This window comes from Chaetura pelagica, unplaced genomic scaffold, assembly GCF_000747805.2.
Source record: "Chaetura pelagica isolate M959 unplaced genomic scaffold, ChaPel_1.0 scaffold62, whole genome shotgun sequence".
Lineage (NCBI taxonomy): Eukaryota > Metazoa > Chordata > Aves > Apodiformes > Apodidae > Chaetura > Chaetura pelagica.
Genome location: NW_009952438.1, coordinates 607646 through 623911, shown reverse-complemented (window position 1 = coordinate 623911; position 16266 = coordinate 607646). Strand labels below are relative to the sequence as shown.

At 48.0% G+C, this 16266-nt stretch overlaps 1 protein-coding gene across 1 annotated transcript in view; it reads left to right on the top strand.

Moving 5' to 3' along the window:
* The window catches only part of LAMA4 (laminin, alpha 4), an 89704-nt gene that overhangs the window by 26191 nt on the left and 47247 nt on the right, over positions 1–16266 (top strand). The window contains exons 4-10 of the mRNA XM_010008393.1: positions 2053–2133; positions 6408–6622; positions 7657–7752; positions 9037–9188; positions 9331–9441; positions 13109–13220; positions 16232–16265. Of these exons, the coding sequence (XP_010006695.1) occupies positions 2053–2133; positions 6408–6622; positions 7657–7752; positions 9037–9188; positions 9331–9441; positions 13109–13220; positions 16232–16265 (801 nt within the window). The remainder of the gene's footprint in view (positions 1–2052; positions 2134–6407; positions 6623–7656; positions 7753–9036; positions 9189–9330; positions 9442–13108; positions 13221–16231; position 16266) is intronic.

The following is a 16266-nucleotide window of genomic DNA, read 5'->3' as shown; positions in this document are numbered from 1 at the left end:
AGGAGAAATACACTTCAGGTCTTCAGAGGTTTCCCTCAGAAACATCTGAAGGCAATAGTTAAAGAAATACCCAATTCAAATTTGCTTAAGGCTCCTATTTAAATAACATACAAAATTGCCTGTTCAGCTTCTTGCATGAGAGAGATGTGACCACAGCACCAGCCTGCAGCTGGGGATGGAGGAGGCAAATAGTAGTGGTTGAGCAACATTCAGCCTTGCATAGCTACAGCCAGAGAACAGCCATGATTTCTTGTTTGTTTTAATTTTTTTCCACCATTAATCCCACTCCGTTTCTATTAGGGTAAAACAGTAACTACCAGGAAGCAGGGAAGCATGAAAAGCCTTAAGTGAAGAACATCAGAGAATGTTGGTTTGTAATCTATTTTACTGGGGAAATAGCCAGTGAATTCACAATAGCTAGACCAAGTGACCACATCTGTGAGCTGAAAGTCTCACCAGATACACAGTCCTTCTTGGGAACCATCTGGGTGTCTCTATGTTTTCTGGCCAGGCTATCTTCATGTCTGCTGTCCTGGGAACCTTTGGAATGACTTTTGGACATTGCACATGAAGTGTAATGTCATCTCTCTGGAACAGAAAAAGGAGGAGGGAGGTGGCTCCACAGCCCAGCAGATGTTACTTCTTTTCAAACCTGAGGGAATGTTATGAACTATTTTTTTTCCCCAAAAAAAAAATCACAAAATCCATAAAACCTCAGGGAGGCTCCAGTCTTATTTCATGACTTAAATCCACCATGTGGGTTTTTTTCAACTATGTGAAGGAATTAGCCTCTGTGAAGGCAGAAAAAGGCTGCCAAGCTGTCATGGTGTTATTGATATGTTCTCAAGAAAACCCTGCTGAAGGTAGTCTGTGAATTCTGTGAGAAGAATCTCATTTCATGTTTTCTCTGGCTATACGAAGCACTTGGAGGCAGCACAGATGCAGACAGAGGTGTAGCTGACCCTGGCTGTCAAACTGAACAGGACTGATTTTATGCAGGAATCCTTGTCACCTCCCAGTGCTGCTTGTTCCTGGAAGGAGCAGTGCTTGGATCGTGCTCTTCCCCATGGCTCTGAGCCTCGTGTCCTGCTGTGCAAGAGGGTGAAACCTGCCCAAGGCTGCCCAGCCCCGTGTGGCTCAGGACCTGCCTTTCAGCAGCCAGGAGCAGCTGCTGCCCCTCAGTGCTCTGCTCACACTCCAGGGCTGGTAGGAATGTACTGACTCACATTGCAAACTAACTGGAGGCCTCACCTTTAGGGCTGTATGTCTCTTCCCTGCAGTAGTTTTTAAGCCGTGCCCCTTGCACCCCATCTGCGCTTCCCACATCTGGCTGCTGCTCTTCCTGGGGCCTCCTATTCATTCACACAGTTGTTAAATCCTGAAAAGAAGAGAAAGCAAAGAAACCCACTCTTCAGAATGCCAGCAGTGACAATTCCAGCCCAAGCCACCACTGGAAGCAGCAGCACTGCCTGATGTTGGCCCCAGAGCGCTCTGAGCGCTGGCCGGGCAGCCGGGCTCCCTGGGAAGATGCACAGCATCCCTGGGATTGCTGTTCACCACTCCCTGCTTCCAGACTGCATTTGAGGAAAACTGCAGGGTTTGCACAGGGAACTGCTGTCCCCATTCCAGAGGAATTCCTGAAGGGCTGACTGGGGTGTCCCTCATAAGCAATATTTCACCCCCTAGAATAATAGACGGGAAGAAATGAGGTGTGCATGGCACACACACTGAGCCTAAGTCTTTTATCTAAAATGTCTGTATCAAAACCTCCAGGTGTGTCTGGTCTCCCCTGCAAGACAGGCACTTGTATTTGTGTGCATTCATGCAGCTCCATAGTGCTACACACTAATTAGTGCATCCTGCAATAATTAAAAAGTCTCAACGAGGGGTATAATGTAAATAACATCCAGAGCTTAAGATGATGGATTCAGCAATGAGTAACCAAGAGGCAGAGCCCACCCTGGCAGCAAATGTCTGTAATGTAATACAGAAACACTCCAAAGAGTTTGCTGCTGCCTGCTCCTCTAACTGCTGGTTCTGATGCCCTTGCAGCTTTGCCGTGTCCTGCTACAGGAAGGGTGGGAGTGTGCGCTGTGTCTGCCAGGAGAACTATGCAGGACCCAACTGTGAGAGGTAAGAAACCAACAGAGTGACTCACTGCTCAACAACAAAGTCCAGAAGTCTCTGGGGGAATCTTGTATGGGGGAGAAATCTTGTGCACCTGTGCTGATCGAGACCGTTGCAGGAGCCCGTTCAGTGCTGAGGACAAACCATGAGAACACAGGTGGAGACATGTCAGGGTAGGACAGACACTCACACCTGCTATATTTTGATTGAGTTCTTGTGCTTTCTGCACCTCCGTGTGGTGCTCTTCCTAAAAGGAATACAGTTTGCCAATCAAAGTACAAAATAAAAGTCAGAAACAGCAGCTGAAGTGAAAACTAACCACCTCCTAGGTGCCTCTTGCAGTTCACCACTCTAAAACATACAGCAGGCTTCTACCAAAACAAGTTGTCCAGAAGCCAAGGAGAAAACCCACCATCTAGACAAACTCTTAATGAGCAGATGCAGCTTTTTTAGTTAAATTTTAAATGTACTTCACAGACATAATTCAACAATGTCAAGGAAACAACCATAGGCCAGTGTTGCTTTTCAACTTTCCCTTATGCCCATAAAGAAATTTCCAGTAAATATCCTCTAAATAACTTAAAACACAAATAAATTGAGCTATACAGGAGAAATATAGCTTACTTTTCTGTCTTGCAAAGAGCCTGCTTACTTACTATGAACACACATGGATGAAGCTTCCACGAATGTCAGAGACCTGACTATAATTTGGAAATGCTCCTTGAGCCACCAATAATAATAAACAAAAGCAGCTCTAACACAAAGTCTGGGGGTGCAGGATGGCTCAGACTCTGGCTTCCTGAATATTTCACTTGGGTTTTGCTGAAAGCCCTTGAAGCATTACAGACATCAGTCCATGGTCATTGCTGGGCAAGTCTTGAATTCAGATGACACTTCATGTAACCATTAGAGAAAGGAGAAGGGGGAAGCTGAGGTGCCAGGAGAAATAAGTATGAAGAAGGTAAAATAGGGAGTGAAGGTTTTTGCCCTTATAGGTGATGCAAAAACATCAGCATATTACTTCTGCATCATTAAGGTGGTGACAGCAACAGTGAGAGCCCTTTAGACAGAGAGCACCAAAATGAAAAACCCACCCTTGTTTCCAGGCCTATGGCTGCTCTGTTTTGTCCTTCCAAAATGTCAGATTTATACACAAAGGATAATGCAGACAATTAAAAGGTCAGAGAGGTTTCTTAATGGTTATTAAAATGTCAACCTAGACTAGAAGCAATTCAAAACCTATTAAATGGGTAGCAGATTGATAGTGACAGCAGAAAACAGCATCAGCTTTGCTTCCCAACAACCACCACCCAGCCTGATGCAGCCTGTCTGTCTCAAGGAACACAAAGCTGTGTGGATGGGCTGGAAAGAGCTGCAAAAGGAAAACAGCCTGTCCCCCTTGGCATTGCCCCTGTCCCTGTTGGCATTGCCCCTGTCTGTCCCTGTTGGCAGCCCAAGCAGAGCAGCTCGTGCCCCCAGGGTGAGGAAGGTGAGGTCCTGCTCCCTGGGCTCCCTCCCAGCTCTGCACAGCATGGGTGGTGGTGCCAAGGGGCTGTGAGGGGCAGGACACTCCTCCACGGGCAGCACCTGGGAGCTCCAGAGCAGCACATGGGGGGGCAATCTGCTCCTTTTCCTCTGGCATCCATGTGGGAGGCTTTCCTGTGCAGCTCCAGGGGCTTGGCACAGACCTACCCGCTTTATATTTGCCAGAAAAGGGGGTTGTGAAACCACAGAGGCCTTTGCTAGGAGCTGAGAAAGCCAGCTTCCCAATTCCTAATCCAGGAATGAATGCTTTTGCTCCTGGACTTCAGCAGTGACATGTTAAGGGGGGTAGCAGATGAAATGCAAGTTTTGATTATGCCCAAATGTTAATAACTGAGCAAATGACAGATCCGTGTCCAAAGTGAATAGATGGAAAGGGTTATTTTGGCACTGCTGGGGAAGAGGAAGTTAATTTCTTACTCACCAATAATTACAGGAAGCAAACATGGCTGTAAAAAGAAACAAAGATAAGGTAGCAGCTTTACTATGGAAGAGGAAATATTCTCTGTTAGCATCAGAGTCATTTATTGATACACCAGAGGAAAAGACAGTTCCTGCAGCCCTCTGCTTTTCCAGGACTTAAGTGCAGAGATGGAGCAGCAGATGTTTCCATCCAGCTGCCTCTGCTCTTGCACCAACCCTTCCAAAGAGGCCAAGCACAGCTCAACCCTACAAGATGCACTGAGTAGCAGAGGGAAGGGGAAAGTGAAGGTGACAGGTTTATTTTCAGCTCTAAAAGTTCCTATTTGTGTTCAGACAGCTACTCCAGATGAGCAGATCTGGCTAACGAAACTGAGTCAGGCGCTCATCAAAAGCAGCACTTACAGAACGTATCTGTGAGGCTGGGAGGAGCTGCCCACCACCTTTCTGGCAAGGGAACTGAGTGGGATATTTCAGAAGAGAAAGAAAAAATAAACCCACTGTGTCCTGCTGAGAGGAGGAGCAGCACACACAGCCTTTGGTGGGTGCTGGCTGAGAGCCCCAGCGGGGCGGCCACGGGCACCACGCGGGGCTGGCCCTGCCCTGCTCAGGAGATGCTGTGGCTCGAGGGCAGGGCAGACAGGCAGCCATGTGGAAAACACCTCACTGCAGGGTGTTAAAAAGCAACTCTGCAAGATTTTAAGAGTTCAGGATAAATATAATGATTCACTGATGTGCTGGGTTTGGGGTTTTTTTTTTAAATAAAAACACAGAGGGTTTTTTTCCTTGCTCAAGCTTCATAAACATGCCAGAATTCTGACATTTGGGAAAGCTCTGCAACCTCAGGTTGGCTTAAATATTAGAAAATTCTAGCAAGACTTTTGGCATGACTAAAAAGTAGCATTTTCCCATCACTGCTTGCTCTCATTCCCATGGGAATGGGGAGTAACTCCCCCGAAATCAGCTACATCACACTCACTGTGCTCCAGGTCACACTCCCAGCTCTTCAAGGGGTGGACAGAAGTCCAGGTCACACTTCTGTTCTTTACATCTGGGTCACCCAAATGATAAGATCTGCACAAAAGATTCTGGCAGTGCTGCAAAGAGGCAGAGTCTTTGCCACTGGCAAAGGCAATATTTGATGCAGCCAAGTGGTTTACATTAAGATGTTTAAAATTTTATGTGTTTTTACTGTGGGGGCTCAGGATTGGAACGTGAACAAAGCAGCACAGAGGAAATTACTTTCTTTATTAAATAAATAAAGAAAAAAAGTAGAAATCAGGAAATGTAGGAACAGATCAAAACTGGAAGCTCTTATCAGATCTCCCACATTTTGATTGTCGGGATGTAGCAGAACTTGGGTTTGACTATGTTCAGATTCTAGCAGAAGACAGACCTGGACTCAGGTCCCCAGCCAGAAAGCTGTGAAAATTGAACTGAGCTGCCTGAGAGCTCAACAAACAGCAGAGCAGAGAGTGTCTTACAGCAGGACTTCATGATGGGAAAAGAGGCAAGGACAGCAGGGTGATAAAACGGGGTGAAATTCAATAACTTTCAGAACCCACGACAGCTTCAACATCTCTTCCTTTTTAAGATGTACCAAGTTTCCAACTGAAATAACTCCCAGATGTGAAAAGACACCAAAAGCAGCCTGGATCTGTTTCAGTCCTTGTTACCCACCTCCCTCCCTCCCTCTGCAAACCAGCAGAGGAACCCTCCCCTCCTGGGCTGGTGGCTGCTCCCAGCCTGTTCCCCCCAGCCCAGGGGCTGACACCAAACAAACCTGAAAAATGGAGGCTGGTTCAGTGCTTGTTCTGTTTTATAGAAACCAGAACCCCAACGCTGCACTGCTGTTTTTATAAACCATTTTCTGCTCGGTGCTTCGTTACATCATTGTAATGAACTTCCTCAGAGTTTCAGCATCATGAAATGCAGCCTCTTACTCCAGGTTCCTACGTAGCACGATATAGCTGGTAAGATCCCAAGCTGAAAGAGGCCAAAACAAACACCAGAGCTGCCTCTCTGCCAAGGTCACTCTTTCACAGGTTTCTTAAAACAATGGGGAACGAATCACTTGGCTGCTAAAGGTACACACACACACCAAAAATAATGTAAAAGTAAAGCAGACTGGTGGGATTGAGATGCCAGGCGTGTACAAGAAGGGGAAAAATAGGTAACTGTATGGATGGAAAGGGAACTCCTCACTTGCCCTCTGCCCCTCAGCAGCTGCAGGGCCTGGTCAGTGCCCGACAAGGTCAGAGACAAAGCGGGGATGGAAAGGCGACTGCTCCTCACTGCTGGGCTTCCTCCCCTCCCAGGTGTGCCCCGGGATACTACGGGAACCCTTTGCTGGTGGGAAGCACGTGCAAGAAGTGCGACTGCAGCGGCAACTCGGACCCCAACCTGCTGTTTGAGGACTGCGACGAGGTGACGGGGCGGTGCCGCAACTGCCTGCACCGCAGCAGCGGCCCCCGCTGCGAGCGCTGCGCCCCCGGGTACTTCGGGGATGCCAGGGTGGCCAAGAACTGCACAGGTACTGCCTGCGGGTCAGGGGGGCACAGCCGGGGAGGCCTCGGTGCCCTCTGCAGCTGCCTGAGGGTGTAGGGAGGTGGGAGTCGGGCTCTGCTCCCAAGGGGAGGATGGCAGCGCCAGAGGAAACGGGCTGAAGCTGCACCCGGGGAGGGTTAGGCTGGGTATCAGGGAGAATTTCTTCACCCAAAGAGGGGTTGGACAGGGGAACAGCTGCCCAGGGAGGGCGTGGAGGCACCATCTCTGGAGGTGTGTGAAAGAAATGAAGATACAGTGCTCAGGGACATGATTGAAGCACTGAATAAGGTTATGGTAGGGGGAGTTAGGTTATGGTTGGACTTGGTGGTCTTCAAGGTCCCTTCCAACCAGGATGATTCTGTGATTCTGATTCTATGATAATTTGGCTGCCTGTTTGGCTGCATCATCCCAGGCACTGGGCCTCTTTCCATTGCTCATGAGGAAGACTCAGACCCAAGAACCCAACATCTCAAATGCCTGGGTAGGACAAATAGGCACCGTTGTGTCCTGCGTCTTGTTTTAGAGCAGGGGGTCTCTGAGCTTCCTTTAGGCAGAGACTTCCCCTTGGTGGTTGTTCACAGCACATGCCACCCCACATGACCACTCAGAGTGATGGCAGTTAAAGACTTGAAAGAAGTTTTTATGGGAGCAGGACTGTCCTTGCTGTCCTGACCCAATCCTCCACCAGTCTCTGCTAGTTTTCAGTCTGGTGATGTGTTCTGCATTTCCCATGTGTCTGAGCAAGGGTCTCCAGGTGGGGTCTCACCAGAGCAGAGCAGAGGGGGAGAATCACCTCCCTTGACCTGCTGGCCAAGCTGCTTCTGGTGCAGCCCAAGATACAGAGGAAATATTTCTCCCAGGATACACCCTACAGGAAAAATCAGTCCAAAAAGCCATTGATTTTGGTTGGACTATCTATGCACAATCCCACACACAATCAATTCATGAGTTTTGGGAGAGGAAAGATGGGTTGTGCTTTCTGAAGATTCTTTTTTCAAAACTCCTTTCTCTTTCCCCCAGAATGTAACTGTGGAGGGAGAATGTGTGACAGCCAGACTGGAGAATGCCTCGCAGACAGTCCTGAAGTTTCTACTGGCACAGACTGCCCGACCATCAGTAAGAAGATTATCATGAGAACACCAAACAAAATTACCATCACTCTTGTATTTAGATGCAGACAAATGCTGACTTGATGGCTGGGTTCCCCAGTGGGCTCAGCCCTTTGTCTTTGGTCCCACAGGACACTTACAACTTGTGAATGTGCACAATGTGCCACTGGATGGGCATTTAAACATGTTCTCACTTGGTTGGCTGATGTGCACAGGTCCAGCCCTGTGAGACAGGCTGACCATTCAGGCACAAACTGGAGAGCAGAAGGGAAGTGTCACCAAAGCCACTTCTCCAGATTTTGAGACGTGGTGCCTGCAAAATACTCTGGCCCTAGAAACTGCTATCACAGCTTTCCCTGTGCCCTCTTGCAGAGCACTCCTGGTTCCTCAGTTGTACTCCTAGGCTCAGCTGCTGCTGTGGGCAATCTGACATACCTCCATCAGGCAGTTCCTTTCCCACTATCTTCTCACCTACTCCAGTGACAGGCAGCCTGGGGACCTTCCAGCAGCACTACGTAGTGACTGCTGGTAACCACTGACACTTCCACACGTCAGTGTGAGTGTGCCTGTGGCACAGCACAGGCTGTGCAGCAGAGACAGATTCCTAAACCCCCTCCCAGGAAGAGGGGCCATGTGCCTGGAAGTAAAACCAGAAGGAAAACGTTGGGGGGGCTGCTGCCATCAGGAATACAGATACATAATACCAGGAAAAGGTTTCTGTAGGGCAGTGTGTTGTATGCTGACCTAAGTCTGCTGCATTCAGTGGTGGCCCCAGTGTCAGCACACAGCAGGTGACATTGCAAGCCTTCAGCAGGGACAGGGACATAGCTCTGCACGGGTGTGTTCCCAGCTTGTTGTAACTGCATCTTTAGAAGTTGCCTTCCTAATTAGATAGGCAGCCAAAAGCCCATCTGCTGGACATCCTTACCACCAGGTTTTATACACAGAGTGCTGGGCTCTGACAAAATCCAGTTGTTTTGGTGACCCCCGTCTGTTGGTCCTTGGGCCCCAAACACGCAGCTCCTCTAGGGAATAGCCAGGAAATGCCTCCCCTCTCCCCCCTGCTGCTGATGGAGCCTCTGGGAGCAATCCCAGCTGGAGCTGCTCAGCTGGAAGCCTCCTGACTGTCCTGTGGGACCTTGGAAGGGGGTGGGTGAAAGTGAAAGGGAAATGGGTACCCACGGGCATCCTTCAGTGACAAAGGGAACCCCATGGGGCAAGAGCACTACCACGTGAATGTGCTGTTCACTGACAAAAGCACTAGAGAAAAATGACACTCTCTTCTTCCCAGGCTGTGACAAGTGTATCTGGGACCTGACAGATGACATCCGATTGGCAGTCCTGGCCATTGATGAAAGCAAAGCCACGTTACTGAGCATTTCTACTGGTGTTGCAGCTCAAAAGCGCCTGAATGACTTGAACCTCACGGCCACCCATCTCCAGGTGCAAACACAGATGGCATTTTATTTCTTAATGTCATTCTAAGCTATCCACCTCCATTTCATTCCTGTGGTTCTAGATCTCTCCTCTCAAGAGAGAAAAATACTGTCCCTCCAGGTCACTGAGTTCTTTCCCTCACACACAGGCAGCCATGTCCAAAAAAAAGAACCACGCTGCGCTTTGGACCATCCAGGTGGATGATGCTGCGGATGAAATGAATGATCTCCTGAGAGAGACAGCAACACTTGATGAACAGGTGTGTCTATAACCCCCTGCCAGAGCTCTGAGGGTTTGCACTTTGTCATATTTTCGTGCTGGCATGTGAGTTTGACAGACTAGTTGCAGTTGGAAGGGATCTGTAGCGATCAGCCAGTCCAAGTGCTCGTCCCTTTCAGTCGTGCCACTGAACAAATGTTAAAGCCTGTTGTTCAGGGCATTGTCCAAGTGCCTCTTAACACTGGGGCATTGATCACCTCTCTAAAAAGCCCATTCCAGTGTTTGAACACTCTGTCAGTAAAGAAATGTTTCCTAAGATCTAGTCTGAACCTCTAGGTTCACCAACAAAGAGTGGGAGTGCCCTGAAAGATGCTCAGGAGAACCTTCTGTTCCTATTGTCTATCTCTAATCCCTCTACTTAAATTTACCTCTGAATTAAAAGCATAAGTGACCTATCAAGACTTCCTCCCAGAAAAGGAAGGATGTAGGGCCAAAGCCTGTGGAATGTGCTGGGAGGTTTGTCACCCATCCCCACGAGGATCCCCTCAGGATCTGGGGACCCCCCTGCCCCCCCAGGCAACAAGGACATGTTTCATCTGAGACAGGCACACTGCCTTCCTGCTTCAAATCCTGATTCCTAATTGAGCAAAGGAACCAACACTACAGTAATTCAGACTGACCTGGGCAGTGTTTGCACTGGATCTGTTTCACATGCATGTCCTCATAAAATTAAATTAGCCCTGATTAGACATTTCAAAATATGTTACCAAACTGCCATGTTAAAATGTCTGTCATGCACCCACTGGGATGGGAGCTCGATCAGCCTCAATATATGTTTTAAAACAATTGTAAATATGAAGGTTACATCCACATTCAATTGCCAGGCTATAAAATTAAGGTCATCTGCTCTTAGCTCACATAACACACTCATTGCACCCTAGAAGGATGCTGATGTATGTTAAGAGAAGTAATAAGGTTCAAAATTGCTTCTCCTCTGTTTTAAACATGTGTTATTAAATAGTTTTCTGGTGCTAAGATGTAGACATTAGTGAGATGCATCACTCTGCTATTGCCAGAGGTAGCCCCAGCTGCAGGATGACTAGGGGATATTTCATGCTTATTGCAAAGTGCCAGCCCTTATGTGCACTTAACAAGTCCTTCACAAGACAAAGTAAAATTAGATCTTCAACTGAAATTCAAATGGAAGAACCAGCAGCAGGAAAAACCAAACACAAAGGAAGAGGAGAAAGGGCTGTACAGAGAGATGGAAGAGAAAATGTGGGTTTGGGTGTTTTTAATCAGCACTTACCCAGAAAGGGCACTGCAGGATTCCCCAGGGTCCCTCTGTGTCAGCAGGATGATTAAGGCATTAGATTTTCTAGGAATATTTAGTGAATTTGGATTTTTGTCATCTTTAGTGCTACGTGGGGATTTCTCAGCTCATTCCTCAGTCTGGTTGTCCTTGAAGAAAAAAATTCAGCATTTCCTGTGGCCTTTCCCCCTGGTTAGATCCAAAGCTTGTGCCATGTGAACTCTTGTGCTTGCCTGTAAAGGCAGGGAAGTGGCAGCCCCAGGCTCTCACAGTGGGAGGAAGGCCACAGCAATAGCTCTGAATATTTTGAACCTTTTTCCCTTTCAAGGCACTTTTAGGGAAGATGGGTGCTAGGGCTTGACTGGGTTTGGCAGAGGTTTGCCCCATCTTCCACTTGCAGTGTTTCCCCTGCATGTCCCCCTGCCTGAGGGGTCACTGGAGGGGCTGATCTCAACCCTGAGGGCAGGAATAATGCACCAGCCATGGGCAAATCCTCCTGCTCCATCAGAAGAGTAAATGTGAGCTGTGATTCCCTGAGCCTGCTTGGAATGGGGTTAGAGCAAAACAGCACTTAGCTCAGTCCCAAGTGTTTGGCAGAGATCTGGGGCAGGGAGAGCCTTTCCTTCCTGGGCCCTGCACCAAGTCCAGGATGAGCCTGGGAACATCAGTGGGAATCTGAGGGTCCCTAAGAGTGTCCCTCACTCATGCTGCTGTGCTTCCCATCAAGGTCACAGCAATCAGCAAAACCCTGCTCTGCTGAGACCCCACCTGGAGAGCTGTGTCCAGTTCTGGTGCCCTCAGCACAGGAAGGACATGGAGCTGTTGGAGAGAGTCCAGAGGAGGCCACAGAGATGATCCTTGGGCTGGAGCAGCTCTGCTCTGGAGCCAGGCTGGGAGAGTTGGGGTGTTCAGCCTGGAGAAGAGAAGGCTCCAGGGAGACCTCAGAGCACCTTCCAGGGCCTGAAGGGGCTCCAGGAAAGCTGGGAAGGGACTTCTCATCAGAGAAGACAGTGACAGGACAAGGGGTGATGGTTTTAAACTGAGAGAAGGGAGATTTAGGTTAGTTGAAGAAATTCTTCACCCTAAGGGTGGTGAGGAGCTGGAATGGGTTGCCCAGGGAGGTTGTTGATGCCCCATCCCTGGAGGTTTTTAAGGCCAGGTTGGATGGGGTTTGTGCAGCCTGGGCTGGTGGTTCCCTGCTCATGGCAGGGGGGTTAGAGCTTGTTGATCTGTAAGATCCATTCAAACCTTAATGATTCTATTCTATTCTATGAATTCCTCATGTGCTCAATAGTTAAAGAAAAACTGGGAGAGGAAAGAGTATTATGTAAAGGCAAGAGTGTGTATAAACAGCAGCAAGATGCTTAAAATCACCATGAAGGGGTGATGCTGAGCAGCAGAGCATCCCATCCACAGGAGCCCTGAGAGCAATAGAGGAAAACTAATAGGAAACATACTGCTTTTGCTTCAAAGACTAATAAAACAAGTACATAGAAATACAATTAAAACCTTTCTATAAGCCCTTATATTTGTTTTATTCTGGCTTCCAAGGTGTCAGGGCACCTCAAACCCAGAAACTAATTTTACAGTGGGAATTTTTTGCTGCTGCAGCCCCAAGGGCTGAATTGAACTCCTGACCACTGGCAAGCATATGGTGTGGGCTTCAAATGTGCAAACACACACACACACAACACCCACACACCCACAGGGGCCAGAAAATATCAAAGGCACAGCAGTCTTTTTGTTTTTTCCCCTCACTCCTGGGAAATAGCAGTGAAAATTAAATCTAAGGAGTCCCAAAGTCAATGATCTTCTAGGAGAGCTGGTAATTATGACATGGTAACTCTGTTTCCTTACATGTCTGGGAATGCAATGCCAAGCACACCCTCCAGTATAACATGTCCTAGGAGTGTGGCTGTGGTCTTCAGAGGATTTTCAGTCCTCATGCTCTTCCTGAATTTTATCAAGCTGCAGAGCTGGGGACCTCACTTGAGGGAGACATTGATCTAAAAATGGTTGTGAGCTTGACATCTCATTCTTCAGTCTGCCTGCTTGCTCAGGAAACACCATTCCCAGCAAAACGAGCCCGCCCTGCTAAATGCCTGGGAGACTCAGCAGATGGGAGCTTTACAACTCTGCATAATTTATGGCAAGTTGATTGCAACAAATGATGGATAAATACGGACAGATTTTAATCCCTCTCTGCTCAATTCTGGGAGCACCGACGAGACAGCCCTTCACTCCAGACACCTCTGTAAATGCCACTTTATGTGACACACCGACTTTCACAGGCCCATCAGGGGAAAGCAAAATGTCTGTTTACTCTGCTCATCCTCACACATGCACATGGATCTGGAAAGAAACCTAATGTATCCCTCCCATGATTTATTCGCAGGGAAATGAAGCATCCAGCAAAGGCCTGTTGGTCCAGAAGGAAACCATGGAGACCAACCACCGTGCTACCCAGCTTGTGCAGCAGCTCAGCAACACGAGGGACAACATCCAAGGTACATAGATTCTTTTTTTCTGCTTCAGGTCAGTGTCAAGGAGGAATGAAACCCCCAGCACAAACGTGTCCCAGCACTGGGGCACTCTCACAAAGCAGCTCCCCCACAAGGCTTTTGCAGCTTTCAGTGCCATGGCAAGAACTTGTCTCTCTTGAAGGACAACTGACACCATGGGCTGACTTGGGCTGACACCCAGAACAAGAGCTTCCCTTTCTTTTTTTCTCCCTTTGACAGAGCAAAACCATAGCTAATAGGTTTGCACTAAGTGCTTCCAGCTAATTCAGCTGATGTCCTTTGTCTTTTGGAATAGCTGCTCAAGGTATTTCTATGCACTTGTGGTAAAACAAGAGCCAGGATCAGATTGGGGGTGGATGGAGCCACAGGTATGAGCAGCAATGGGAGGTGAGAGTGCTCTGTGTCTTGTCAGCAGATTCATACAAGTAAATGTTCCCCTCCCCTGTTGATAAGTCAGAGAGGGCATAGAAATAGCTAGAGTTTCAACAAACTGTGCTTTCCCTTTTGAACCCCCAGTCAGGTCTGACTAATCCTGGTGATCACACCAGTGAGTGCTACATTAAATCCAGTTTTACCTTTTAGCTGTTGCTAAGCAGGATTGTCCTGGTACAGATACCTTCATCCATGTGCTTCTGAAAAGAAAAGGATGCTGAATAGTAAATAATTTGGAGAACTTACAGCTTCCCAAAGCTCAGTGTGGGAAGGATTGGTGATTTTCTTTTCAAGCTGCTTATTGCTTCATCTGGCCAGAATTTGCAAGTGAATTTGGGCCCAGACACATCTACAGAGCATTACAGAGTAACTGTTGTCCTCTTGCCCTTTTTGGTTTTGTTTTTTCTTTCTCCTGAAATGCAGCAGCAGGATTGGGAAACTGCATTCCCATTTCCCACAAAGCAAGCACTGCCTCCAGTGAAAGGCAGAACTTTAAAAACTGTGGCTAGTGCAGAGCACCAGGAATGGTTCTAGTGATGCTGTTTCACAGGAGGAAGGGTAACCATGATGATGATCTCCCAAAATTAGGAAACAAATGAAACCAAGAGCTTTTTCATGTTAAAATGTTGGGACAAATTGTCATCTATTATCTCAGTGTCCTGCTCATCTGCCCACATGATGTGAGGGGGATGCAGATGAAGCTTAAAACTGCCATCATTGGACAACTTGCTAGATCAATTAAAGCATCTCTAGAAGTAGCACAAATTTCAAAACATAACTTGTCTTCTGACAGTCAATGTAAATATTTTACACCTTCCCAGATGAAGTCTTTTCCTATTTAGAGGCCATATCTTGCTGATACATAAAACTGAGATTAAACCAATGGCAGCCTCCTCTCCAGTACCTCCAGCAAGCAATAAAGGCCCAGGGGAGGGTCCCCAGGAGCAGCCCAGCCCCTTGCACCCCTGCATCCTGCAAGCCTCCACCCTGCTGCAGAGCACTCTGCTTGCCCCCAGCCTCTGGCAAGGCCAAGTGTACCCAAGCTGCACATGGCACCAAAGCAGAAGGGCTGCCTGGCAGCTCAAGTCCTACAGCCCTCTGTACATAGAAATACTTCATCAACAGACCTGACTAGTTCTGTCTTAGAGCAGTTACTGTAAGATCTGTGGCAACTTGTGTGGGGAAGAGTGGTTACATATCAGCTGTTATCCTTGCTTATTGTTATCTCCATTGGAGCTCCAACCACTGCTTTATTTCCACAAACACTGTGGGGTTAACATATCCCATCACACAAAGGAGGCAGGCTGAGCCCAGGCTCATGGGATGCTGCATTTGTGCTGCCTTCTTACAACTGTGATGCTAAATCACCTTTGACTCTGTCCATCTGTCACGTTTTATTTCAACAATAGGTCTGCATGAGCTTCATTGTGCATCACTGACAATCACTGGTTGGCCTCTGTGAGTCATCCTGTTATAATAATAATTGGTTATGGGCAGGACAGGACCCACAGAAGGCAGACATGGATCTAGTTTGTCACACAAATAGTACCATCCAGTTGAGCTGTGGCAGAAGAAGATTCCCCTTGGCTGTGAATAAAAAGAGAGGGCTTGTTCAGTTGGAGACAAGTAGGTGAAAATTATTTCCACCACGCTCAAAACTAGGGCATCAGCCCTGCAGGGGCAAGGTGTCTGTGTCCACACACACCTGCTTGTGCCAGCAGGAGAAGGAAAAAGAAACCCATGGAGCTGCTGGTCATGATCAGTTACTGCTCAGTATGAGCCTCTAAAGCTTCACTAATGAGCTGAGGAGACAGCAAGAAGCTGCACACAAAGACACTCTGCCAAAGCAGCAGTGGGACCACAATTGCACATCTATTTTTAATAAACACCTTACAGATGCACAGTGCTGGCTTTCCCAGCCCTGGTATCCACAGCAGTAGTGATGAGCAGGGGCCAAAGCTGCACACATCATAGGCTGCAAGGGAGGAGGAGGCTGGTGTTGCAGAGTGGCTGGTGTTCCAGGCCTGGCAGTGGGAGGTGGGTAAACTCTGCAGGCTGGGAAGGGTCAACTCAACCAGCTGCAGGGACCCAACAGGGGGGTTTGAACTGAGACCACAACCTTGAGATAGTGTCTATGTCCAAACCAACTGGGCAGTGCCAGGTCATAAGCCATGTGTAACCTCTTTAGGGTGCCTCAGACTTCTGCAGATGGAAAAAGACATTCCCTCAGCCTCCTTGCATTGCTGCTGTTTGACAAACATGGCATTATTGCAGCAGCACTTAAACCCCCCCCCTCGGACGAGGGCCCCAGGCTGCCACACGCCACAGAACTCCCAGGCAGATGATGTGCCCAGCCTATGGACACACACCAGAAAGTGTGATTTATTTTCAGGTCTAATTTTAAGACTAGATGAAGCACAATAATTCTTTGCCATAGAGTCGGAAGACAATTTAAACTTTCTTTTGCCAACAGGATGGTCTGGACTGACAAAAATCAAAGCAGCCCACGGGATTTGTTCCCCTGTAGCTGTGCTGGGCTGACCACCTGCTCCCTTTTCCCCCAGAGATCAGCAGCAAGATGGAATATTACGCGATTCAG